At 34.4% G+C, this 25,875-nt stretch overlaps 4 protein-coding genes across 5 annotated transcripts; 1 reads left to right on the top strand and 3 right to left on the bottom strand.

The window, feature by feature from the left end:
• Positions 1-273: 273 nt before the first annotated feature.
• Positions 274-2,617, bottom strand: LOC18594180 (protein LIGHT-DEPENDENT SHORT HYPOCOTYLS 7). The gene is made up of 2 exons (XM_018124699.2): positions 1,887-2,617; positions 274-639 (listed from the first exon to the last, which is right to left on the bottom strand). The coding sequence occupies exon 1, from the start codon at positions 2,477-2,479 to the stop codon at positions 1,919-1,921; it is 561 nt and encodes a 186-aa protein (XP_017980188.1). The 5' UTR covers positions 2,480-2,617; the 3' UTR covers positions 274-639; positions 1,887-1,918.
• A 6,466-nt stretch (positions 2,618-9,083) lies between these two features.
• Positions 9,084-10,614, bottom strand: LOC18594179 (EP1-like glycoprotein 2). The gene has a single exon (XM_018124698.2). The coding sequence runs from the start codon at positions 10,565-10,567 to the stop codon at positions 9,188-9,190; it is 1,380 nt and encodes a 459-aa protein (XP_017980187.1). The 5' UTR covers positions 10,568-10,614; the 3' UTR covers positions 9,084-9,187.
• Positions 10,615-13,653: 3,039 nt separating this feature from the next.
• On the top strand, positions 13,654-15,211 carry LOC18594178 (epidermis-specific secreted glycoprotein EP1-like). The gene has a single exon (XM_007021671.3). The coding sequence runs from the start codon at positions 13,693-13,695 to the stop codon at positions 15,025-15,027; it is 1,335 nt and encodes a 444-aa protein (XP_007021733.3). The 5' UTR covers positions 13,654-13,692; the 3' UTR covers positions 15,028-15,211.
• Positions 15,212-15,548: 337 nt separating this feature from the next.
• Positions 15,549-20,686, bottom strand: DRT101 (phosphoglucosamine mutase-like protein). 2 transcript variants are annotated; one of them, XM_018124696.2, is made up of 10 exons: positions 20,375-20,686; positions 19,661-19,775; positions 19,313-19,575; positions 18,540-18,659; positions 18,291-18,433; positions 17,970-18,218; positions 17,070-17,488; positions 16,817-16,992; positions 16,169-16,265; positions 15,549-15,982 (listed from the first exon to the last, which is right to left on the bottom strand). In XM_018124696.2, the coding sequence occupies exons 2-10, from the start codon at positions 19,719-19,721 to the stop codon at positions 15,822-15,824; spliced, it is 1,689 nt and encodes a 562-aa protein (XP_017980185.2). In that variant the 5' UTR covers positions 19,722-19,775; positions 20,375-20,686; the 3' UTR covers positions 15,549-15,821. The 2 variants fall into 2 exon arrangements, with proteins under 2 accessions (XP_017980185.2, XP_088664276.1); XM_088808150.1 differs by having other exon boundaries at positions 19,661-19,752.
• Positions 20,687-25,875: the final 5,189 nt, after the last annotated feature.

The raw sequence follows: 25,875 nt of genomic DNA, 5'->3' as shown, positions 1-25,875 counted from the left end.
AAAAATTTCGTCCTTTATAACCATGGGGGTACAAACATGCGTAGATATTTGCACAGACATGCATAGATATTTGCACATACAGAATCTATATCTTTTTGTACCTTTTAGAAATCTAGACTTAGATTATTCTATGTGACATGTCCTAGAAAGCCAACCACTCAATCAATTTTCTTCTAATAATTTAAAGGTAATATCCTCCTAGTACTAAATGTTGAAGAAGATAACATAGCAGTAACATGCTAACCTTTTTATCCAAAATCATAAAAAAAAAAATTGGAACAGTTGAAGTACAACATTATAATAGTATTTGCACCAATATACATATACCTGGAGAATAGTTTCCTGGGACAAACGTGACTGCATTAATTGACAGAATACTAACTGACTTGAAATGGAGAGGAAATATAAAACAAAAAGAAGAAAAAAGCAACTTACCCTCTTCAACTCCAGTTTTTTTTTTTTTTTCATATATCTTGCCCCATTTCCCGCTTTGATTCTCATTTAAAACAATAAACACAGTGCTCTACTTATCTAAATGACCAAATCTTGACCCAAGGAGGAAATGATTGCGAATTCTAGTAAGATGGAGCTTTGACATGTAGCAGCAAACTGATCAAACTTGGAATTTTATTGTAGGACCTGAAATAAGACAAATGGAATGTAAGAATCATTAAGAATAATATGCTTTGAGTTTGGGGTATTATAGCTATTTGAAAAGATATGGTTTTGTTAATAAATTTGGGAATTCCACATCATAGATGTGGCATAATTATGATGCTTTTGCAGAGTTTTTTGTCACATTGCTTGACACTAATATTAGCTGCAAAGCATTTGTGGGTTAATATAATAGGGAAACAATTAGCACTTTTCTGATGCAGACAAAAGAAAATCTGATTCAAGCAACAAAGGTCAATTGCATATAGAATTATACAAAAGAGAAAAGGACATTCATATAATGGCAAGTTAATTAACAGATAAAAGAAAAATAAAGGGTATTATAAATCTATAAAGACCAAGAGAATTAAAGCTGCACAATGAGATTTAATATTATGGCGTGTAGGATATTAGTGATAGCCTATGTTATCTGCAGCAAAAAACAAAGACAATGAATAAGCATTTGGGTTTATCCTACTGTCCTGAGATCTTCAATCATGAATTTTTCTTAAGATTATGAAAAGGACATAATATATATTTTTATTCATATATTATTATATCTAAGTGTTGTGGCCATTCATGGCGGGCACAAGATAGTGCAGAATCCTACAAGAGCTAGGACTAGAGAAAAAGGAAGCTTGAAATGGGAATTATTAAATTTGGAAACCATAAAACTACTGAGATTTTTGCATGTGAGAGAGAGAGAGAGTTAGAGGGAGAAAGAAAGAGATCAGAAGAAAAAAAAATTAAGGGAGGTGAAGGAGAGGGAGAGAGGGAAGGAAGAGCTTTTCATTATCACCATAGCAATTAATGTTTGTTACTGATATTAAGGTAAAGTTACAAAGTACTGTTATTGTGTCATGTCGTTCTTAAAGTAAACTACTATACAAATTAGGGTTTTGAAAGGCCTTGGCTCTAGGGTTTATTATGAAGGGAGAACTGTGTGGCCTAAATGTCATGAATATTGTATTCAGGCTTTAGTTTGAGAGAAAAAAATTGTTCTTCTTTCCTTTTAATACTTTTCTTCCTCAGACATTCTAAAGTATTTTTCAGCTTAACTAAAGTAATCTGCTGACAAAAGCTTATTTAATCTATTGATTGCAGTAAAGCTTTTCAATTGTTTCCTGTATTTCATTCATGAAGTCAAAGTTTTATGCTATCACCAGATCTTTAACTGCTAACCAATCTAACTCTGAGATGACTGTGCAGAAGGGAAAAAAAAATTTAATTACCACTTTATAGGGAAAACCATAGAGAAGAGAAATCAAGATTGCTGAATAGTGAAACTTGAGCTATCTTCATTAGACTTCAATGGATTTCTCTTCTTCTTTTTCTTCTTATAGGGAATTCCCCGAGCTTTAGCTTGGGAGTCCCTCACTTCGCGAAGGTAAATGCGTATAGCACCACTTGCGAAAGGGTTGGTCTCAGGCAAGCCGCCATTCTCTTCATAAGCAGCTCTAAGTCGGCCGATGAGAGCATCGAGGCTACCCCAAGCTTGTCTAAGAGGGCATGTACATGGCCCTGGTGGTTCAGGTTGCCCGAAGAACACGCAACCTTGTAAGTGCACCTTAGTCTTGCCAAATTGATCAAGGTAACGAAGGAACTCGAGCACATGGTTGGCGTTACACTGAGAAAGAGCAACCGGGGGCCTTTGGTTTCTCAAGTACTGACCAAAAGTGTTCCAGTCCCTTCTCTTCTGTGACTCATACCGGCTTAGCGGAGGTGGATTTTGCTGATCAGCAGCAGCAGCAGCAGCAGCAACAGCAGCAGCAGTGGATCTTGAAGACCCTTCTGCTATTTCTTTTCCTTTGTTGATTGACATCATTGTCTCATGAAGGGTTGTTTTTTTCCTCTAGTATTGTCCGAGACAGATAATTAAGGAAAGAATCTTGGGAAGAAAGGGTGGAATGGAAGAGGAAGCAGGAAAAAAAAATTTCAGAAGTGAAGGAAAATGAAGATCACATCATGGGGCTAATGAGGGGACAAGCTATGGGTCCTATGAAAGTGCTTTAGCTCTTCTTTTTCTTCCTATCACATTATTTTCTTCCTTTAATTGTACTATTAGCATTAACTATACTTTTTTCTATATATTTATAATTATGCTTCCATCATCCAAGCAATCATTATCGAGTACATTAGCGTAATTAGCACTACGGTTTAAAAATTCTGACCAGCTCCCCCCAATGAATTAAACCCGAGTTAGAGTGAGTTGATTAATTAGAATTTGCCAATTTGGGCTACAAAAATCGACAGCATAGAATCTATAATCTTTTACAATAGGATTTACATAAGATGAGAAGGATGCCATTAGTCATATTCTCCTCTACCGTCCAACTTTTATGTTGATGGAAATCAAACCCAATATTTTTTTGCTTATTATTACCTGAAAACCTTTTAAAATAATTACTTCAAACGGCTAAGGAATGATACTTAATTAATCACATATTCAGCTCCTCAAACTATTAACTGCTGATACCTTGTTAGCAGTATTTGGAGTGGATTTTGGGGTGGAAGGTCATGGTCGTCTCCTTCTATGTCATGGATAGAATTAAAATAATTTATATAAGACATCCACTTTTTTTCATGTGTTGTACAAATTATTTAATATTACCTTATCATTATTTATATACGTCTATATATTCTTGCCTTTTGGATTTGATCTATAAATTACGAATTAAATTAATAATCTTTTCCCGGTTGTATTTGGAATTGGCAACCTTTTGTTATTCTAGGACTCGGTCTAGGTTATTTTCAGCACTGTTTCATTAATTTTTTATATTTCATTTTTTATCCCTTTTACCAACCCCTTTTAAAGCACTTTTACAAGGATACAGATAACAGAACAGTGATGAATACAGCTTAGAAAACTCAATTTCACCCTCCTAGATTTCAACAGTTTGATTTTGACTCTTATAGCTCATGGGGCAGCCAAATACAGTATTATGGATGAGCTGGTTGACCCTCAAAGATTTTCTGTTTATTATAATGAACAGTGATCAAGTCACAGCTTGATTGAACACAAAGACCATGAATGCCCAATGACAATGCTTCACAGCTGCAATGGAAAAATTAAGCAGCCGCCACGTTTCGAGGCAGCAACGGAGGCTTTCCTGGTGTTGTGGGAATTGGCCTGTATCTGTAACAATTTTTCCTGAATATGGAAGTCACTACCATCACTATATCTAGCACCTACCTCCCCCCACTGCTGTTAATGCAATATGATTCTAAAATAATATATCAAATTAAAAATTTTGTACCAAGTTGTTAGTGATGTTTTTGTTGTTTCCCTTGTGGGTTTCCTTTATTCTTTCTAATTGACATTTGGACTTTTTATCAGAAACATGCATACAAGCTCTTGTACATCAGATTTCCCTCCTCAAGAATTCTAGTAACTTGTCATTTTCCCCTCGAATGCATGCATGCAGTAACCGGCTTTCATTCTATTAAACGCAAAGCCCAATTGCTCAAATAATTCCTTCCTCCTCCTGGGCTCGTTTTATTCTAACCCAACGCCCTCTTCATCACAGTCAAGGTTCAGTCAGAACCAAAAAACAGAGAGGGGGATTGATTCCAACATCAAATTTTCATTAAGTAATACATCCAAGCATAAGTACATCGCACCAATGAAATGGAAGATTTGAATGCCTAATCTACACGTTTTAAAGACGTTGAAAATCATGTTTTCTCTTCTTACATGAAAGTAATGAAATGCGGCAATTGTTTGTTTTTATTACTCTTAATTAAATACGGCACGGCGTTAAGAAAAATTAAATATCCACGAAAAACTCATTTGTTGATAATTTTTGTATTCTATCTCTACCAAGAAATTACTAAGGAATGAATGCAAAAAAATGAGTATCTTTAGGCACAATTTTGATGGGCATAATTGTTTTCTTAGTGGTGTCAGCATTCAAGCCTGGAAAGATTCACCAAGTTGGTACTATGAAATAGTAATTAACTTTGACAAATTTCTACCATTGGTTTCATCAGCAAGGTAGCTTAATAGTAGTCATAGAAGTTTCTTTCTCAAAATGGCATCCAGCATTTTAAATGTTAAAATTTAATACCTAATCGCGAGATAAGTACATCATAAAGACGTGGATCTCACTAATTTAAGATAAGACTTTTTGTTTATACGATTTAAATGTTATGAAATGTATATTTCATAATAATACATACGACATCATATTGATCAAATTAACCGTACAAATGAATGGATCTCGCTAATTTAAAATGAGATTTAGATATTAGATATGCAATTTATACTTGCGTATACGTTAAGTGTCATATTTTTGTAAGAAATTTGACTAGGATATGATTTTAATTTATAAATTAATTATTTTCGGATTTAATTAGCCAATTTACATACGGAGTAAAAGCCACAACCACCAGGGTTTATCATCAGTCTTGTCGTCGAGACTCCAAAGGGATATGCACGTGAAATGTCTCCTAGCTTCGTGCTTGAGGATTGTGACAGGTGCGTGTTCAATCTTTAGTCTTTAATTTGGAACCTATATGATGTATTTCTCATTAACTTCAAATCGATTTGAAATTCCGAATTCAAAAAGTTTTATCTTTAATTAAAAAAATGCAACTATGTTAATCAACTAGGCGATCTTGATTAGACTAAAAACGCAATTAATTGAACCCCCTGCCTAATTTCCCCTTTCATAGAAGGAAAGATGATTCTTTCTACCTAGAGAGTATTTAATTTTCGATGTCTAAAGTAAAAAATGTAGTCAAAACAGATCATACGTACGAAGACTCACTAAAGTTCTGTCGATATAAACACATTTAAAAACTAGATTTATATCATATAATAAACATCCGACTGAAGAACCAACAACAAGACATACGGTACCGTTTATAAATTTACAAACAACTCACACCATAAACATAATTTTATGTTTATGGAGAGGCATGTAAAACTTTTGAATAACTCACTCAATTTTCTTATAAATCTAAATGGCAAAGTTAAATTGAGTCATAGTTAGCTACTTCAGCTAATTAATAAGTGACAGAGCTATTCTATGTCTTTACCAATCAACACTTCTTTTTAATTTTCAATTTTTTTTATTGTTATTGTCAAATTTTGGTAAGATTTGAAAAGCATAATCTTTGTTGTCTGTGACAATCAGAAAAGGTATCCATGAGTAAGCTAGGATTGAGCTTCTTCCTTGTGAAGTTAGGGACCTATAACTTACCAGTAAAAGAACAAAAGTCGTTTCAATTTCACCAATCAATCTCTAACATTTTTCTCTATTATTTTAGAATTGCAAATACATGATCAACTAATTTCCATATGTATACCAAAAAAGCAAGACCTATGCTATTATGTAGTAGTAGATGAAAGGAAATCTAGGAAATGGACCAAACTGAAATGAAACAAAGCAGCACAAAAATATTGTGCACGGATGAAGATGCTAACAAGCCTTGATGAGCATCTTGTCTTCCTCAAAAGCAAATAATTAGGATGAAGATGCTAACTAGCCTTGACAAGCATCTTGTCTTACCTCAAAAGCAAATAATCAGGGACGAAGCTAGAGCATTTTCAAAGGAAGGGCTAACTAGAAAGGGACATTAAACAGTTAAAAAGAACTTTATATATAATTCAATTATCACTCATCCAAAAAATTAAATAATATTTAAAAGACATTAAACATAAAAAAAATACACATTAATAATAATGATGGTGTCATTTATATATATGACTGAATATAATTATAAAAGGAGTTTTTCTCACTCTTTGCACGCAAGAGTGAGAGAGAAAATAATTTTTCAAGCTCTAATGAATTTCCTCTTTACTTTGTGTGCTCTAGCTTTCCTTTTATTTTCTATTTGCTTTTTAAATTGCTAATTAACATATTGGGTTACTGGATTGAACTATTGAGATATAATATGTTATTATAAGCTATTAAGTTGGACTGTTAAGATATAATGTGTTATGATAGACTTAGATTTATATTAAAACTTAATAACTTTGAATTAGCATACTCACTTTTTTTTTTTGTAAATTTTAACATATTACTTTAGAATTTATTGTTGGGCTTAACTGTCAATATGCTAACCATAATGACTCTAATTTTATCAAACAATTTGAAGAATAAAAAATTATTTTGAGAGCCATTAAAAATAAATATAATAAATAAAATTGTATTGAAAGAAATATAATTATTTCATTCTATCAATTTGTATGTATATCCTTGTTACTTAAAGTTTACAACATACATGCTAAAATGCATTGATTATTTTGAATAAAAAGTGATATATTGATGAAATTTTAAACAACAGTATAACAGTGAAACATATATTTGAGAATTTCATAATAATTTATTTATTTTTAAAGACTAAGATCATAGAAAATAAAATCCATATAATAGAGAAAAAAAGAACAAGACAAGTAGAATATAGAATTCACATATAACATAATAAAAAGAAAGAAAAAATATGATTGATGATTCGTAAAAATTTGTAAAAAAAATCTATAGAGATTTAAAACATATGAATAAATAAAATATAAATATAAATTAAAAAAAAAAAACTTTAAAAACAGTTTAGGGGGGGATGGCCCCCCATCCCACAAGGAGGCTCTGCCACTGCAAATAATCATAAGAATATGTTCGGGGCCCAGAAAATAACGAAGAAATGTCTATTTCTTAAATATATATATATAATAATGAATTTAAAATTTTACATTAAAAATAATTAAAAAATAATTATATAAATAATTATATAAAATTTTATATATATAATAATAATAATTAAAAATTAAAAGATGACAGCAGTCATCACCCGTCACCGTCTTATCTCTACCCGTATATATATAACTAAAATACATGATTACGATTATGTATACAAAATTATATACATATAGAAAAGATAGAGAAACGTAATCATAAGAATTATATATTTTACTGTTTGTATTTAAAAAGGCAAACTCCAGCTTGGGAAAGGCATAACGTACGAAGGACTGCTAATGAATTCTTGCATCTAGAGGTTTGACAAAAAAACATCTTAAGGCCTACATTGAGAGAGAAAAGGTGGATGCACAGCCAAAATGGAAGAAAAAAAGAAGAAGACAAAAGTGTATTGACTCCCATTCCCATACGCTTTGTGGGGGTTTCATCTTCCTTGGGATGCATGCACACAAAAGGCAATGAATGCTACTAATTGCTTACAAGAAAGAATATATCATCAATCACAATCACCAAAAAGATTGAATGGGATTTTGGAATGATAATAGAAGGAATAAAAATAGCTATCCTTTTAAAAAGAAAAAATATGAAAAGAATTTACTGTGGTTTCTCTAGGAGAATCAATACCTACCCATGACTATTACATTGTGTTAAAGCTGTGGGAACTAGTCCTTCATAGGATGGACCTAATTAAGCCAAATAATTCCATGGAAATGATGACTCAAAGCTGGCTATTGACCATGTAATAATTAATTAATCTAAAAAGGTCTTTGGGTTAGAGTTTTTAAAGAATGAAAATTGTCAACATCCTCTCCCAATAAACCTATAATCAAAGGTTAATTATTCCTCTCAGGTAGTGAAGGTTAAAATATTCTTGGGGCAAAAGGTAATCCACCTTTATCAACCAAAATCCTTGAGAGATTTGAGATTGGTTCAAAGTTAACAATATTGGAACCTCAAGATTGATGCTCAAATTATTGAGGAGTGGCAAACTTGGCCATGAACCAGAAAAAATTGATGCTCAACCTATCAACTATTCTTAGTTGAGAAGTTACTTTCTTTTTTGTTTCTCTGTTCACTGTATAATTTAAGTAAATTAATTAAACAAAATATGTATTTTAAATGTCCATTAATGAAAAGTAGAATATAGATAGGTGAATTAACTTCATGCTCAACATTTCATTCCCACTAGAAAAACAATTATTTTTGGAATTTTTTCAGCAATATTTTGATATTTCTGTCTCCATGTCTTCCTGACACATTCTATTGGATAAAACCCAAATCAATATACATGGGACCAATGAAAATATTTCTATTGCCCAATTGCTGAAAAGCAAAATGAGCCCAATTGCCACCCATATGTTTTATCTTACATGGTCAAAATTTGATAAACAGAGGCAAGGCATTTGGGTATCAGGCTATTGCAAAAAAGATGGGCCACGATGGTAAACTATTGAAGAGTTCTTTTTTTAGAAAAAAGCCCAAGATAGAAAGTGAATCATGGAACCAAAACTGAAGCAAGTAGGATTTACTGATGTGTAGTTATTTGAATTGGACTTCAATTAATTTATAGATAATGATGTGTAGTTATAGGAGGTGAGGCTTCTAATTAACTCATTTACTTATATGTAATGTGTGCATTATACAATTATATATAGAAAATTAGAACTACAGAATAAATTCACAGAAGTACTGTAAATTTAATTAAGTACATATATAAAAGTCAAGTGAAAGTACTCATGAAAATCATGCTTCATCGAGCTTTATTACACAATATAAATCAAACCCCAACCTTAATTTTTTCTCAAGACACTTCATACAAAATTACAAAACGAATTCTACCTTGTGTACTTAATATATCCTACAGAAGTAGTATTGACATTTTTTATCAGAGTCCCAAGTACAGGAGCAGTCAAGCACTTGAATGTATCTTCCTTGTAAATGAACCCCAAACATTTGCAATCTCTACTACACTTGTCTCTGCACTGCTCAACCTTCATTGGACCTTCTCCATCGTCCAAATATGGGTTCAAAAAATGCTCCACACCTACAATTTTGTAGTATTCAACTTTAGCTCCTTTCCCACAAGCGGCCAGCTTTGGTGGTTTACAGCTTTCACTCCATCCCAAAAGACCTCTTGGACTTGGACAAGCCACGCACATCCTTTTGTCACATAACCCGAATGAGCCACATTTTGATGGCAAAGCACATTCTCTAACAAAGTAACTCGAGAAGAAAGCAAAGCTCTCTTCCCATTTTAAATAGCTCACTGGGTCATAGTATGTGTAGGCTCTCAAGTTTCCATCAGATCCAAGTCTTAGAAACGAACTTGTGGCATTGTAGTTCAGTTTATTGAGGAATTTTTCACCCCCACCACCTATCGGACGGACCTGGAGGAGTCGCCGCCGCCCGTTGCCTGGCAGAGAACCACCCTGATGAGCTTGTAGTGTTGTCGTCCTTAGGACTAACTCGTAAGCTGTTGCGTTATCATTTTCAGGCACGGCATCAAATGTCACAATGTCTCCAAAGTCTTTTATAGGCCAACCCCCGTAAATAAGAAGCTGACCTGAATTGTTTAGATACATGATGAACCCGTTACGGTCTAGTATCATACTATAGGGTCCATCAGAGCCGTCCATGTCAGATGTTCGGCAAACGAGCTTGTTCCGACCGTTGATTTTAACAGACTGACCCACCAACAAAGTATCTGTTGGATAATCGAAACTCTGCCATACGAATTTGCCATTTTTATCAAACAGTACTAAGTTACCATTTGTTAGTAACTTAATGCCCGTGACCCCTTTGTTAGCCGTGTTGGTCTGCCAAACTACACGACCGTCGGCATCCGCCAGAACGAAATTCCCGTCCTCGCCGAAGGTAAGAGTGGCGTTTTCACGAACCGGATCGTTGCGGTTGGCGTCCCACACCCACCTCATTAGGCTTTCATCGTTGGGAAAGCCAGCTCTGATGGCGAAAATGAAAGCATCGGGAGTGGTGTTGTAGAAACAAAGGCGAAAAGGGATGGCAAGAAAAGTGTAAACATCGTTTCGGATTACTCGGTAGCTAGCGTCGTACTCGATTATCCGATCTCCGAATTCACCTTGATTGACGAACCTGAAGGTTTGGTTTGCAGGGACTTTGGCTAGAGCAGTAGTAGCCAAGGCAAAGAGGGAAAGGAAAATGAAATGCAAGAAGAGTGAAGATATTGGAGAAGCCATAACTGCCCAAACTTTCCTAAGTGAGTAAGCTTGCTGTGGATGATCAGATACTAGGACTGGTCCATATATATTGTGCAGATAAGGAAAAATACTTTTCAAAGACAACTTAATCTGGTGTTGAAAGTCAAGATAAGTAGGTTTGGCTAGTTATGGTGAATTGGTCAAGTCCTGTGGCACTTCGGCCATTGTAAGTTATTATCAGTTCCAATGTGCTCTGCCTGGTTGATATCTCAAGGACAAGTTAGTGATTTAATTTGAATCTTACCAATAGTCCCTTATTGACATGAAGCTTCTGTCCAAAACTTTGATTCAAACTACTGAATCAGCTCATGGTAGAGAAAATTAAAGTCTAAGCACTCGCCCTGTAATGTTATACATCTAGGAAGTGTATCTTGAGCAATGGACCATAGATATGTGCTGAAGCTAGGGAAATATCTTTATTCCATGGTGTGGAATCAGAAAGCATATGCTGCAGCAGCTGTGTATATGGTCCACTGCATTGAAAATCTGTCCCATTTTCATCTTCAATTTGCTGTACTTCTGCTCAGAAATTCAATACTCTGCATATTCAATAAAGAGACGTCCCCCATGTTTAGTCTTATTGGACTAAATGATAAGCAAACATTATCCAAATCAAGTTGGCCTATCCTTGGATTCCTTTACCTTGTATTTGTCTTCTCCTTTTTCTTTCGAAAATGACTTTTTAGATTGAGTTTAAAAAAAACGAAAAACCAAAGAGAAAGAAAGCGACATAAGCAATTTGCAGTAATGCTCCCAACATTATCCAAATCAAATTGGGACAAAAGTGTCAACAAGTTGACAACTATCTATCCTTTTTGCTTTTTTATAATTGAGATAAAAGGGATTTGAATTCTACTCTTTAAGTAAGAAGATTATGCACTTAATTTCTCCTTTTGTCTATTTGTGATGAGTTTTTTTTATTCAATTTTGTCAAAGTAAAATTACAAAGCAAATCCAAAACAATAGAATTTCAAAGGTGCCTACATCTTTCTTCTAAATTGAAATTCACTTCTTTCAAATAAACTAGCATTTTACCCTCGTATTGTGTCGGTAACATATTGTTATTTTGTAATCATGAACAGAGATACTTTTTGAAAGGATAATTTCAAAAAGATACTGAAAGCATTTTAGCAATAATTGCTGGATTCATAAAACGATGAGAAGATTCCTTTTAAAATTAATGGATTCATCAAGAATTCTTAAAAGATAGAGTAAACAGATAAAATCCCTCTAAAAACCAATAAATACATGCATAACCCTCTTTATATTTTTTTTCAAGCCTAAACCCAAAGCTTAAAACTCTCTCCAAATTCACTTCAATCGACAGCTCAAAACCTTGACCAAAACCCAATCAACCGACTGGCAAACATTGGAAACAAAAACGTGACTCAACAAATGATATTAAAATATAAATAAAAAGTATACAAAAATGTGTCCACTCTTTAACTTGACATGTAGCAAAATGAAGAAGTCCCTTTGGGACTTTCTTTTAAATATGTAATAAATTTTTAAAAAAATTCTTTATCGCAAACTTAACTAAGAATAAAAACACTTCAAAAACACAACTATTTAGGCAATATTTGATATCATTTTCAAGATCATTGCGACAATCTAATTAATCAACCACCATAATATTTTTATTACTTAATAATTTTATATAAAAATTAGATCACTTCAAGACAATGACTTAATCACTCTCAATAATTTAAAATCACAGTCATAACGTTATCGAATTCTTAACAAACGCGATGATATGATCCCTATGAATTTTTGGATGATCTAGTCAAGTGCATTTGTCTTATGATTATGGTAAGTAGGAAGGAATCTTAACATTTGATCTCAAGACTCTTTTAACTTTGGAAGAAGCCATGAGCCCTTTTATTATTTTAAAACCAAGCTTGCAACTAAGACCTCAGCAGTACTCGGTACAAGGACATCAAGACTGCAATGTGAAACAAAGCTTTCTAAAATATGGAAAAAAGTAAAAAAAATATTTTAATTAGCACTTTAAGGTACTATGTATTAATCTTGTTTATCCATAGCACTTACATGTCAGTGGCCCGTACAGTGGCGCAGGCGTGGCTTGCTAACCTTCGGCTTGGCCCAGAAATAATTGCAGCACAGCTAAGGTGATGCCATAGACTTTCCAAAGCCACCAGATAAGACAGAAAGTCAGTGCTGTCCCGGTCGTATCTGGTTCATTCTTGTTCCCTTGTTTTTCAATTAAATAAAGTCCAAAATGGCTGAGATCAAAGTTGGTTGCTTGTCACGCAAATGATAATTGAGGGTGTGAAGCTAACTCTTTAAACTTTGTTTGTTTGATATAATAACAATTCTTATGATTTTGACATTCAAATAGATAAATATATGTTTGAAACAGTTTGAACAGATTGCATGCACGTAAACTGTGTAGCAAATCAAATCAAATTGGCAGAAACTTTTCTTAGCGTCTCACCCTTGGCTTAATTTATTATCTTGGAGAGAATTTGTGATTGCTACTTTGCTTTGGATATTAGCAATCACAGATTCTCTTTTCACGATTATTAAATCGGCAAGTGTAAATTGTTTCTGAGACAGAAAATGACAGCACGAGGCCCATTCCAGAATCCAGATTCTAGATATTGGTCAAACAAACTTTAATTAGTTTGGCAGCCACCACCTTTATTAAATGGACCACCGGTTTACAGATAATGTATTGAGTTGCATTTGGATTTGCTCTAATATTCAATTCGATGCAATCATCATATCAGACCTCTAGCTTTGACTGTTTGCAAAAATTTTCAGTCGGTGTTGCTGTTTTGCAGGGTAAATGTAATTCAATTAAAGCAGCCTAGGTTGGCTGAACCTCGCTGAAGATTTCCCGCACTTGCAGAAATAGGAATCTCATTCTCGACACGCATTGCCTGTTTTGTTTTATTAATGGTAATAAGGTCAAACATGGTGGATCCGACATGATAGACATCGTCTAGTGGAAGGAAAAGATTTTTTGTTTTCAAACTATTTTTAATACCCAAAGTACCTTGAAGGATTCCTTATAAATATAGACCTGCCTGGTAGCCGCAGCTCCACAAGTTGCCACAGCTAACTAATTTTAATATCCAAAAATGTCTCTTTCCCCTTCTCTCACCATGTCATTGCTGTCCTTCTCTATCTTGTTGCTCTTTTCTTTTAATACCAGGGCCGCTGTTCCTCCCTCGGCAACATTTAAGTTTGTCAACCAAGGTGAATTTGGGCCATTTGTTGTTGAATATGATGGAAATTACCGTGTCTTAAGTATAGCTAACGCCCCATTCCAACTTGCCTTTTATAACACCACCCCTAATGCCTTCACCCTTGCGTTACGCATGGCTACCACGCGTTCGGAATCACTATTCCGTTGGGTTTGGGAAGCCAACCGGGGGAACCCGGTTCGCGAGAACGCCACCTTCTCTCTGGGGACGGACGGAAATCTTGTGTTGGCGGATGCAGATGGCCGGATTGCTTGGCAAAGTAACACTGCCAACAAAGGTGTGGTAGGCTTCAAACTGTTGCCAAATGGTAACATGGTGCTACATGACTCCAAGGGCAAGTTCATTTGGCAAAGTTTTGATCATCCAACGGATACCCTCTTGGTGGGCCAATCTCTTGGGATAGGAGGCGCGACCAAGCTTGTGAGCCGGGCTTCTGCCCAGAAGAATGTGGATGGCGCTTACAGCTTGGTGATAGAGCCCAAAGGATTGGTTTTGCAGTATAAGGGCCTGAACTCCCCTAAGCCTCTCGTCTACTTCAAATCATCTGTTTGGCCTAGTACCCAAGATGGTACTTTACAGTCTGTGACACTAAATGTTAAACCAGACTCTGCCAGTGATGGTTCTGCCTATGATGTTTTGCTAGATTACACTGTGGCTAACTCCTCCTTCGGCACCGGGAATCTCATTTTGACTAGGCCGAAGTACAACAGCACGTTGTCGATTCTTCGACTTGGGGTGGACGGAAACCTTAGGGTCTTTACGTACTTTGACAAGGTTGATTCAAGAGCATGGGAAGAGACATTCACTCTCTTCTCTAGGGACTCAATATGGGGTACAGAATGTGAATTACCTGAGAGGTGTGGTAGCTTTGGGCTTTGTGAGGAGAATCAATGTGTTGCTTGCCCATCACCGAATGGATTATTGGGTTGGAACAAGAATTGTCAGCCGCAGAAACTGACCTCTTGTAGGCCTAATGATTTCACCTACTACAAGCTTGATGGAGTTAACCATTTCATGAGCCAGTACAATGAAGGACAAGGGCCCATGAAGGAGAGTGACTGTGGGAGGAAATGTACCTCGGATTGCAAGTGTTTGGGCTACTTTTACCACAGGGAAACATCCAAATGTTGGATTGCTAATGAGCTGAAAACCCTGGCTGCAACCTCAAACTCTTCCCATGTTGGTTACATCAGGGCACCCAAGAAGTGATGAATTTTAAGAGCCAAGCAAAGTAAAATGCTGAAGATGAAGTTTGTACTTTGTAGTTGTCACTTGTAGCTCTCTTTTTCCCTCTTGTATTTGCCTGTTTTTTTACTTTTCTGTTTGATAATAAAACAATTGTATGTTTGAATCACCCCAAAGTGTTTATGGAAAGAGTTCATGTTTCTTGGAATTTTGTAAGATTTAATATAATTTTATGATACTTATGTTTGACCATTACAAAATCTTCTGTAAGATCTAAATGTAATCTGGATAAAATCTACTTGTATTCCAGATTACATGTAATAAAGTTTTTATTTTCCTTTATCTATCCATCTGGAGTCCACCTATAAAAGAACATAAGGAATTCATGGACTCTGATTTTCATTTCATTTCATTTCTTCAATCTATAAGTATCTCATTTGTAGTCAATAAACTGAATTTGACAAGAGGAAGTTTTTGTTGCTCTTTGGAGTCCTGCTGCTTTTTATTATAGTCTATAAAGGAACAAAGATGAATAGAAAGGGGAATTTAAAAAAAAATTGGACATTGACTCTGCACTAGAATAGTAAGAACCACTAAACCAAATCCAAGTTGTTACAAGTAGAGACAAAACTTACATTGATGTCAATGCCTCTACGATAAGATGATAAGTTTTACTGTTTATAAAGCCAGGATAGATTCTCGGAAGCTATTTGTATCTCCAGTTGTAAATCATCTCTGAAACTTTAGTTGGTTAAATTAGAACCGCCTGTTTGACATCTTCTGACTTCTGTTGTATTAAAAGAAAAACCATTGGGAAGCTACCGTGCAGAGCTGCCAGATCCTAGAAACTGATCAACAAGTTTCGCAACAGAGTTGGCCAAGCTGTCTGCAGCTTCTTGTGTGGATGCCTCTGCATATACACGAACGACATCCTCTGTACCTGATGGTCGTATGAAACACCGACCTCTAGGGTACTTTGCTGCATTGTTTTTAAAAATTAAAAAAGAAATAGTTATATATACAGGTGGCCTGAAAAGAATTTAAGAGAAAATTATGCCCTTAGGTAAGACATTCATCGAATAATATAACAAAAAAAAAAGCTAATAAGACACAGAGAATAAGCAGAAAAACAAGCATTAGCAAAAGATAAATGACAAAAAGCTACCAGTTTCAGCATCAATGGCTTCTTGAATTCCAGGGGGGGTCACAGCCACAGTTTCTGCATTTGTTGTGACAACAGCTGTTCTGTCAACAACTTTGACCTGACACAACCAATGGAAGCATTAATTAGCACAAGCATTGCTAACGGAAGGCAAACTGTAGAAAAGTTTATAGACAAAAATAACATCAGGGGAACCCAGCATGCAGAAATCAGCTGTATCCAAGATTTTTTTTTTTCTTTTGATGCAATAAATCCAAGATATTTAAGTGAATGATACACTAGCCAAACTTTATTAGTTTTGGTGAAAATTCATGTCAAACCTCAGTCTTTATCTCCATTACTTAGCTAAACTGCTAATCTCAAGGATTATATGCAGCATTTTCAATCTTCACAGACATGATCATCTTTTCTCCCTAGCATGGGAAAAATAAAATGGCATCTACCTCTTCAACCAACTTCAAGAGAAGCATGCCAAACAAAACTATTAACAATTTAGAAAGTCTCCTAGGTGTAAGGTGTAAAAGAGCCTTATTTAAAACCTTCCAAAAGTCTAGTTTACATGAAACTAGTGAGGAAGGCAGATAAGGTTCCTGCTACAGATGAGAAAGACTTTTTCTTTATTCTTCTCCAAGAGTAATCAAGAAAACTGACCTTAAGCTGTCGACTAGGTAGATCCTGGTAAAGTTCATTCCATTTATGTATGGACCAATCCATATGTTGCAAAATTGCCTCAACCAAGAGCAAGCAACTCAAAGCATCTCCAACAGCTTGGTTGATCAACTTACTGACTGATAGTAGTCTTAAAGCAGCTTTCTGCTGTTCGGATCCTGCAAAAAAATGTCCTACTACTCAATAAACTATCATGCATCGTTCTTAGAAGGAAAAAGACTGCATCAGAAATAACCTTCTGACACCAAAGCGAGCTCATTGTTCCTAGCCTCTAACCAAGATAAGAAAGATTCTGAGAACAGGATAGTGCCATGACCATTGGCCTCAAAATAGATTCCAATATCAAACTGAGCAGCTTTCTCATGTAAGTGTTTCACCCCTGTTGGAGTAAAAATGACTTCTAAACCCAACTGCTTGAGGTAATCGGTTGATGCTCCGTTTGCATAAGCTGTCTGTACAACACCAAGATGAGCTTGAAAATTATTATTTGATTTTTTATTCCCCTCCCTGGTCAGAATGTTTAGCTGCTCTTTGATGAATAAAGCAAACAAGGATAATATTTTGTCCCCATCAACAAGATCAATTTTGCTGCTACTATTAGATGGAACTGAAAAATACACAAGGCGATCAGCATCTCCATCCAAACTTGCACACCTGATAATAAAAAGCAGTTATTCTCCTCCCCCCACCATAAACAAAACTTTCATAATATGACCAGATTTTAACATACATAACATGTACCAAAGCAAGGATCACACTGAAAGCACTGTCAACAATCATTATGTATCAAGCAGCCAAACTAGCTTTATACTACTTAGCCAATGATCAATTGCCTAATAAGTAATCACTTCATTAAGCAGTGCTAATTTGCCACTTATCAAACTATTGAAAAAGTGTCAATAATGATGACATGAAATATCACACAAACTAATTATTGAAAGAACTGAATATGACTTAAAATTTGTTCCATGTTTAGTTGTTATCTTTTTTACCAAATGTACTTGCCAGAACAGAGTTGCAATAAACATGCACTTTTAATACTTGATCAATAATTTAGAAAGATGCAAGAATAATAAGCTTCTAATCAGTTAACAACTGTGATTAATTTACTCCAAAATATGAAGAGATAGCTCACCTTTTTCCTACATCATTGGAACCAAATCCACGTGGAACAACCTTCTCTTTCTGTACATAATCAGCACCAACCCCATCATTTAGTAAACCTCCATCTTTACCAGAATTACGAACCTCATTAACTAAATCGGTCAATATGTTTTTCAAGACTAAAAGTTTCTCTCCACCCACACCATCAGCCCCATCAACCACCACTCTATTATCCAGCTTGTTGACCTTTGTTCCATTTGGGATCAAGTCTATCAAGCACCTAAAGAATGGTGTAATATTATAATTTCAAATTATATAAATGGCTAAAAAGATATTTAAGCCTCTAACTAACCTGAATGAGCTCGAAATCTGTTCAAAGTAGGCAGGTTCAGTCGCTTTCATGCCTTTATTCCTAGCATGAACCATCCAATGCAGCTGTGGGGTTGTTAAAATCCCCAAGTCAAGTGCAATAGCTCCAAAAATTGAACTTATACCCTTCAATTAAATGGATTAAATATTAGCAAATCATAGATATATTTACCATCACAAAGAAAATTATCGAAGTTTCGGCAAAAGTAATAGTGATTGAAAGAAGGCACACATGCTTTGCAGCTTCCAGGAGAGATTCCCCACTAGGCCGTGTGTCTCTTCCCAACAATATCTCCGCCGATTGCACTCCATCAAATGGGATTTTTTCCTTCTCCACACATTCTCTTATGATCTGTTTTAAGCAACATCCTATAATAAGTCTAATATGCACTTCCTATACTCAATTACAAATCCTGGAGAAATTTAAAATTCTCTCTTCGCACTCATTTCCCTCAGAATTCTCCATTATTTAAATAGACAATAAACACTAGAATTAGAAGAAGAAAAAGAAGTAGATAAATTTTTTTTGAATTTTTGAGCTTAAACAAAACTAGTACACCTTCAGTTCACTATGGCCCCTCAAACAAACATAAAATATAGCATCAAAAATGATTGTTCTTTAGTCAATGAGACCTTATCTTAATGTTAAAGGGGAGGTCACTGAAACATTAGGTCTTAAGTCCAAGTCCCACCTTGCTAGGGTTTGCTTTAACTTGAAATTGGATTCTCTCGGGCTATATGCTGGATTTTTAGATTATGTTAGTTGGTTTTCTTCTTCCGCAGGGTCTTGTTTGGTTAATTACATTGGTAAGGTCTACTCGCATCCTCGTCAGGGGAAAAAAATTATTGCTTCTCAAGTATGAAACACCCAACAAAAACCATCAACCAAGATGGCATAAAAAAAAATTAAAATGCACCAATTCCCACCCCGTTTCATCAATAATTTCAACAAAATAACTACATAACAAATAAAACCCACATCCAAAAACATACAAAGTTACTCACTGAGAGAAGAGTTTCAGGAGTTTGAGCATTGACAAGTTGATCAGCAAAAGGCTCCCATTCTTGAGAGAGCATCCCGCCACTTGGGTCAACAATTTTGACTCCATTGTCAGTAACCTTATTATGTGAAGCTGTGATCATCACTCCAACCACTGATTGAGTTTTCAATGACCTTAAAGCAGCCAATATTCCAACTCTGTAAACTGCTGATTTAAGGATTGATGCATCTGCCCTGAACCCTGCTGTTCCATATGATAGCTTTACTCCTAAAACAAAACAAAACAAAATTCTCATATTTAAGTAAAAGAAATGAAAACAATGTCTTTTGTTTTAAGGAAAAAAAGGAAGTACCTTGGGGGGGAGGGAATAGAGAGGAGGATTTGAGAAGAAGTGAGCTTTGATCTTCTTTCATGGTGCCGAAGTATCAAATCTCAATTTCAGCGCTGGAATTGGCCAAGTAAAAATCCTCGGATTGAGTAAATTGAGTCTTAAATCTAAACAGGTGTGGTAATGACACCTGTCCAGGGATATAAAAGTCTTTTACATTGACTCCAAACCATGCATATGAAACCCACAAAAATGGACCTCGTATGAGGCCCCTATCATGTCCTCAACTGATTTAGAACCCATATATGCTAACACCTACATAAGAAACCAACACGCGCTCTGGCTTTGATTGAATTCAGTCCTAGTCCATTTTCCTTTCCCATGCAACAAGAAAGAGAACATCCACTGATGCAGCAAATCCCCTTCCTACAATCTTAGCAGAAGCAAAGTAAAAACCACTTTAAGAGAAAAACAGTCTTTAGCTCCCAATAACAAATGATCCAATAATGTGAAGCTAGAATCTATCTAATCCCTTCAAAATCACCAATGATCACCACCCAATTAAAACTAAATCTAACACCTTTTGGAAGCATTTTTTGGAGAGAGAGAGATGGGTGATACGGATAGGATAAATTTCGAGGTATTTATACAGTTTTAAGAGTAATATACCGCATTGTTCTGATTTGTCACGTTGGTCAATGTATTGAGCAGAGAGAGAGGGCGAGAAGCGACACTGACCTGTTGGCTGCTGGCGTGCTGGGCAGAGTTGATGACTAATGACGACGCAGAGGTGGTGATGGGACAGAGGTGACAGGGCCTAGGTGAGAGCCAAATAGGAAGCGAGGGCTGCAGGTGGGGAGTCAGGTGGCTGGCGCGGTGGTGGGCTGGTGGAGTCAGGTTGCCTCAGGCAGTGTGGTTTTTTCTGGTATGAGAGGCAGAGAAGGTATTTAGTGGGAATGAGATGCAAAGTATAACAGCACGTTGTCGGTGTTTCAACTTGGACCGGACGGAAACTTTAGAATCTACACTTACTACGACCCTGTATCTGATGGTGCACGGCAGAAGTGACCTTCGGTCACTTGTAGGAGAGATGCTGGATATCTGGGCTTCGCTATGACAGCCGATGCGTAGCTATGTCCATTGCAGGAATAGGCTGATGGGTTGGAGTAGAGATTGGCAGCCCAAGAAGTTGCCCAAATTTGTAAAGAGAATGATCTTCATTACTCCAAGCTTGAACGGGTTAATCATTTTATGAGCACTCACACTCGAGGAAATGGACCCTTGAAACAAGACATGTGAAGTGAAATATTTATATATCCAGCAGCTAGTTCAATGTATAGAAAATTCCATCTAAACAAAAACCCCTGGGGAATTATAAAGCAAATTTAAACATGTATCTCTCTCTCTCTTTGAGGAAATCCAAGCTTTGGACCCGCTGATTGCATGACTTCTATTTGCACCCATCTCATGAAGTATGGTCTACTTCAGTCTCACCTCACACTTTGAAAGTGCTGAAAATTATTATATACTCAATATCACTCTAATGCATAATTGATGTGAAATTTATGACATTTTTTTTTAAATCATAACATCTTCCTCTGACCCTTTGTTAAGAATTTTTCTTCAATGTAAAACTTATAACTCTACTCGTTGAGAAACATATATATATACGATATAAAATTCATATTATCCACGTTAGGACCGTGACACTTTGACAAACATACAATGACCCAATTATAAATATAAAATCAATGCCAAAATGGCAAAAAGAAGAAGAGTACTGCCATTGTTAAATCACCTAGAATTCTATGGCTTTGGCTTGGGTTTTGGTTTTGGTTTTGGTTATTGACAACAGAATCGTAATACCTGCAAATGTGAGATTCACATGGTCCATGTTAAGGCTGTGATACTTTGGCAAATATATATTCACCTAATTATTATAAATATAAAGACAATGGCAAAATGGAAAAAAGAAGAAGAGTACTGCCATTGTCAAATCACCTAGAACTCTATAGCTTTGGCTTGGGCTTTGGTTTTGGTTATTGACAACAGAATCCTAACAAGAGACCAAGATGTGATGTGCAAATCCCTAGACTCCTAAATTTTTTCCAAGTCTTCGATCAAATAGTCCAAATATTACAGTAGCTGTAATCACGCAATAACAATGAAAGTTTGATTGTCTCATCGTGAGAAACAAGCCAGTTTTCTCTTGCATCCTTTAGCTCTTTCTCTTTTCAGTCTCTGATCTCTAACTAGAAAATAATATTGCAATTGGCTATGGAGAAGAAGCTTAAGCCTTGCCCAATGTTCAATGTTCTTGCATTCATTTTTGTTGTTGATATAGGCAGCACACTAGAAGAACAAGCTTATACGATTAAATACCAGATGAAGTAATCAATCCTTTTACAATTTTTTTGTCAAAACAATATTTAACATTACAATTAACTTAATTCAAAATACCTAATGATCGACTTAATGGTTTCGCTCTGCTTTTTGTATACTAATCATCATATATATAATAAAAAAACGAATCTCACGTATGATAAACGATGATTATGAAAGATGATTTTTTTTCGTGTTAAAGTAAGTAATTTAGTAGAAAAAACTTGCCCTATACGTTGGTCTAGGAAATCCTTTTTTAGGGTTTATATCTATTCATTGTTTTTCAATCCTAGCAAAGGACAAAGTGCCAACCCTACATTTGACATTTCCTTTCCTTCCGATATCAATGGACCTCATCAACTCACTTATTGTATTTATTTATTATTCTTAAATATCTACCTTTGTAAATGATAAATGAGAAAGAAATGATAACATCACATACGATATACTAGATTATGATCCGTGCATTACACACAGGCCTCTTTGTACCTCTCTTTTTGCTTCAATATGTTTTCTCTTTCTCTCTATCCTCTCTACGTGGCAAATTGAGGAAGCTCCAAAAATATGTAATACATTATGCCCAAAAATAGCAACATTTGTCATTAACCCCAATTGAATTTTGAATGCAATTATTAATTAGTATTGATTTTTGGACTGCCAAAGCATGTCATGCGAGCATGATCAACGCACAAACAATTTTCAATTTACTTGAATTTTACTCTTTAACAATATAAAAATATATATTTTCTCATTAAAATATACCTAAGTGATAAGTTATTTTTTTGATAATCTAATAAGCCGCCCACTCAATAATTGAGGTAGCTTATCACTCAACAAGCATTCACATCAAGTCAAAGAAATAAATAGAAATGCCTAACTCAGGAAATTGGAGGTCCAATTGAAAAGGTATTGCAAAAAAGTTCAATAAAGAGAAAATTTGTATTGAAGTCAACCAATTAAGCTATGTATGCAATGACATGCCCGACCATAAATAAAATATTTTCTTATTTTTTTTGATGCAATTATTGTATATAAATTATAATAAATGTGACTTTATTGTAGTATACATATGTCATCTTGAACTCAATCACTACCATCCTCATGATGATGACTTGTAAAATTTACTTCTCACCTAACTTGATTCATTAATAAAAAGTGGTCCAAAGCAAAGTAGCCACACCCTAAGTCCAAGTAGAAGATTTAGAGTTCAATTTCCCATTTTCTAACTTAAAAATATTGAAAGGAAAATTGAAAAGTAAGAGGGAAAAGAAGCAGGAAGTAATTAATGCTCTACCTTTGACCATTTCTTTAATAATTTTCCATATATATTATAAGAATATAATTTAGTAGATTTATACGTGAAGGAATTGCGAAACTTAAAATATTACAAAACTTAAAATGTATCTAACTAAAATGATGTCGATAAATCAAAATAATAAAAATGTAAAAAATAGAAAAGTATTAAAATATATTAAATTTACCAATATTAGTCAAATTAGGGGAAAAAAAAACAAAGGAAAAGGAAATTAAAGGGAAAAAAAGGTGGATTTCTAGGGTGAATGTTAAGCCTATCAGAAGAGCAAGATGGCTAAACTATGAACCACTAGCTTTTACCTTTTGATTTTCAAAATGGTCCCCTTCACAGGGAGTAGGACCAATGCTTAGATTCAATGTATTTGACCGTAATTCCTGGCAATAATTTCTCAGTCATTGACTTTTCTTTTCAAACGTTATAGCCTCCCCCATTGTTAAGGAAAAATCATCCAATCACAAAAGGACAATGATTTTGTTAAGTAAAATAAAAATGACAGAAATATGAATGGAATCAGCTTCCTTGGTAAAGCCTTGTTTGTTTTCTAGTATAATCCATAAATCTAAAGAAGTTTCCACAAACTTTTCTATACGGAATAAGAGATGTAAACGGGTAGGTATTCGTAATTTTTTTTATATAATAGAAATTTTTATTTAAACTCTAATCATTCTAGGGAAAAAAATCTCTAATATATTATATATCAAAAGATCCCTAGCTTAAGCACGAGGGTCATTATAGAAAACAAACAAAGGTTTAATAAATTTTTAAGTACTCTAACTTGAACTTTCTTTATTGTTTGATAAGGTACTCAAATATTATAAATACCTCATTAAATTTTTTGAATTGTTATCTGAACCCGTACTTGAATTTCTTAAATAAAATCGTTAAATATTTAATAAAAATAAATTTAAATTAAATTTATATATTATTAATGAAAATTGAATTAATAAACTAAAATAAAATTTAAAATCATATTTGGAGCAATCAATAAACATTAGTAAGTATTACATTAATTATAAAGAATTTATATAAAATTAAAATTTATTATTAAAAGTATTGTTTATAATCGAGTTCGGATAATAAATACTTTAAAACCACTATCCAAACCCATTCAAATCTGATTATAAAATATTTTAATTTTATTTAATTAGATCAAATAAAACAATATACCGATCAAAAAGTATGATAAACCCATTGACATCTATTTAAGCCAAATCTTACTTAGTCTCATACTCTCATTTATAAAACATTTTTCTATGTTCATTTGACATATAGGCAAAGGAAAAAAATGAATCCACCCTGTAATAGTTGGTGCATCTCTTTCCAATGTTTTCAATAAAATAATATCCTTCACGTTCCAATGAAAATTATAATTGCAATGTACCTGCACTGTCCAGATTCTAACTCCAAATCCAGACCATAAAAATAAAATATTGGATCTATCAGTCTTGGATCTTTAATTATTGCTAAATATAATTAAAAAATTAGCTTCATTTTGTGGCTATATTATAAAGTTGTGAAATTTATAAAAATGATAATGGAAGGTTATATTTTTAACTCAAACCATAGTATAAAATGAATCGTAATTTAAATGAATTTAATATATTAAAATTTTAAAAAAAATAATTCAAATATTTTTATTTTAATTTAAGGATTCTCTCCGACTTTCGACATTCATTAATTTAAAATTTAATGTAAAATTGACGATTTAATCTCAATCGATAACGAAGTGTTTATATCTCATCTTTTTTCATCAAATCAAATGAAGATAAAGTATAAATTGCCGTAACGATTCTTTTCTATAAAAAGAAAAGGCAAATTAGGGTTTGATGCAAAATTAATCTTTGCCATTGTAATGTTACTATTAATTTCCACCATGGACGGCATGAACCGATCATGGGCCATGGCTGTCCTTCTCATCTTTTGCTTTGCCTGGTTTCTCACTTGTCAAGCAGACTAACGGGTAACACCCCTAAAGGAATATCCCAATATTCTGCTTTTGACTTGGAACAGCACCTCGCCCCTTCTTTTGGGAGCAAATATTTGATAAGTGGTCAATGGTGGATTCCATAAGCAACCGACCCTATCGTCATGCGCAAGCAGCTTATCAATGTTTCCCCCCAAGATCCTCAGCATATACCCTTGTATCCTCCATAGTCAAGCAGGGACTTAATTGCATTCCCTGAAAATGGCCCCTAAGCTGCCGACCTCCGATTAGGACATAAATTATGTCAAATAATGCCATTGAAATGTTAAACAATTTTATTAATTATATTATTTATGTTAAAATTTTATGCAATTAATTATGTCAATAAATTTATTATTATTTTTAATTATTATTAATTTAATTATAATATTATTTAAAAAATTTTCTAAATTCATCCCTTAAAGTAGGCTCTGCAATTTTTCTAACGAAGGTTAGAAGTTCATTTGCCATTATCACTTGGTTTCACTTTCAATTGCTTTATTAAGAGGTCAAATCAAGCGGCTCAAAGAAAAATCACATCACCAAATTATGCTGTGCTGCAACCGTCAAAATAAAACA

Source organism: Theobroma cacao, chromosome 7 (genome assembly GCF_053813885.1).
Source record: "Theobroma cacao isolate CCN51 chromosome 7, ASM5381388v1, whole genome shotgun sequence".
NCBI classification, from domain to species: domain Eukaryota; kingdom Viridiplantae; phylum Streptophyta; class Magnoliopsida; order Malvales; family Malvaceae; genus Theobroma; species Theobroma cacao.
This window is presented reverse-complemented; position numbering and strand designations above follow the sequence as displayed.

Excerpts from the sequence above, each read along its gene's own strand:
- LOC18594180 (XM_018124699.2), bottom strand. The coding sequence starts at position 2,479 with ATGATGTCAATCAACAAAGGAAAAGAAATAGCAGAAGGGTCTTCAAGA.
- LOC18594179 (XM_018124698.2), bottom strand. The coding sequence starts at position 10,567 with ATGGCTTCTCCAATATCTTCACTCTTCTTGCATTTCATTTTCCTTTCC.
- LOC18594178 (XM_007021671.3), top strand. The coding sequence starts at position 13,693 with ATGTCTCTTTCCCCTTCTCTCACCATGTCATTGCTGTCCTTCTCTATC.
- DRT101 (XM_018124696.2), bottom strand. The coding sequence starts at position 19,721 with ATGAAAGAAGATCAAAGCTCACTTCTTCTCAAATCCTCCTCTCTATTC. Across the intron at positions 18,434-18,539 it reads TCCTGGAAGCTGCAAAGCAT|GGTATAAGTTCAATTTTTGG; the intron begins GTGTGCCTTCTT and ends ATTTAATTGAAG. Across the intron at positions 17,489-17,969 it reads TCCAATGATGTAGGAAAAAG|GTGTGCAAGTTTGGATGGAG; the intron begins GTGAGCTATCTC and ends TTTTATTATCAG.